Genomic DNA, 1,675 nt, shown 5'->3' on the forward strand with positions numbered 1-1,675 from the left:
TATTTGGTACCGTTGGATAGAAAATTGAATTTTCTATCATATATTAAAAATTTCAGTGCTCTACGATGAATAGTTATCGAGAAAATTTCTGATAAAATACTAAATATCAAAATATAAATACGTCTATAACTTCAAAACTATTACCAATTTTGCAATTTTGTCAACTCCAGTGATTTCCCGGAATATTTTACATATGTTTGAGTTAAAATATATCTTTGAAGTACAGTTTTGCATTTGCTTAATAAGATAAAAAAAATATTTTTAAATTTCGGAGCTGTTGTCAATAATCCCTTTGTTTTTATTATCGTTGGAAAGCAAAATTTGATCATTGTTCTGAGACAAATTGTAATAATAATGTAATAATAGTTACAATAAAAAAGAATGTTTTTTTTCCCTAAAATTCTGTCAAAATTTGAATTCCTTAATCTCGCAACAATTTTATTTCCGCTTTTCGCCCAACTCTCTCCCAGAATCCCTCTTTTGTTCTTTCCACTCCTCGTTTACTGAAGCGAGTCTTGAACACAGTAGTGTGCTTGTTAATTTCCTGTTGTCACCGTTGACATTTGATACGAATGTTGACAAAAGAGACCGCACAGAGGAAAGTAAGTGTGCAACTCGAGTAAAATGAATACTGATTACTCCTCCTCCTCCTCCTCCTCCTCCTCCACCATCCATTGTCACAAATTTTACACTCCTCACTGAAACATCCTGTAACCGAAGCCGTCTTCAAAGCGTCCTCCAGCTGCCAACACACCCGTAATCCAAACACTCTCCTTGTAAATGAGTTAATTCCTCAAGCAGTCACTTAACAAAGGGTCGGCCCAAATGGCACCATCTGGTAGTAATGTGTCGAATCGGCTGAAAACCCCCTCTTATTAACTCCGCGCGCTTTCAGGCATCTGTCCTGAAACGTCAAGGACTCTTTTCATGAGTGTCACTTGCCAATTTTGACAGACTCGAAATGAAACTTTGATTTTTTTTTCATTTTTTCAGAATGGAGGAGACGGTGCGTTCGATGCTAGTGTACAAGAAGCAAGCCGAACAATTGCGACAAGAGAAAAATGCACTGACTTTGGCTTTCGAGGTGAGTTTTTTTTTTTCATAATTAAAACTTTAGTGGAGCTAAATGCACTCACTGAAAATTTACTCGAACAAAGACGATATTCTTTACTGCAACACGATTTTATTGCATTTACAGCCGTTCGAACGAAATAAACTTTATTTCCGGAGTTTCTTTCAAAGCAATCTAAGTTGGAGCTTAAATTACCGGTTTTAGGGGATTTTTATGCACATTTTTTAGGTTTTCAGCAATGTGGCGCCAAAAATAGAAGCCGGAAACTTGGCTCAGTTAATTTAATTTTTTCATGATTAAAAAATATAACAATTACGGCGATTTTTTAGTTTTTAATGTAAAACTGGTTTCAAATTATTGTCTCGACCACAGTAAAAATTTTGTTTTTTTGAACACAAATTGAAATAATTTTGTTATTGGGCAGTAAAAAGCTAAAATCAAGTTTTTATTCCGATTTTTGAGGTTTTCAGCAGTTTGTCAAATAAGTCAAAAAAATCTGAAAATTATTTTTGGTCTACTGTAATGTTTTTTTCTTAATAAAATTTAAAAATTCGAATTTTTCAGTTCTGTTCAAAAGTTTATTGACATCAAAATATAGTGTAG

The 1,675-nt window shown here is 33.6% G+C and overlaps 1 protein-coding gene across 3 annotated transcripts in view; it reads left to right on the forward strand.

The window, feature by feature from the left end:
* Window positions 1-1,675, forward strand: part of LOC123011170 — a 97,660-nt gene that overhangs the window by 70,847 nt on the left and 25,138 nt on the right. For all 3 annotated transcript variants that reach the window (XM_044408494.1, XM_044408502.1, XM_044408511.1), the window contains one exon: window positions 994-1,084. In XM_044408494.1, the coding sequence (XP_044264429.1) occupies window positions 994-1,084 (91 nt within the window). The remainder of the gene's footprint in view (window positions 1-993; window positions 1,085-1,675) is intronic.

The sequence above is a fragment of the Tribolium madens genome, unplaced genomic scaffold, assembly GCF_015345945.1.
Source record: "Tribolium madens isolate multiple individuals breed KSU strain unplaced genomic scaffold, Tmad_KSU_1.1 Scaffold_19;HRSCAF=116;Tcas5.2_LG9, whole genome shotgun sequence".
NCBI lineage: Eukaryota > Metazoa > Arthropoda > Insecta > Coleoptera > Tenebrionidae > Tribolium > Tribolium madens.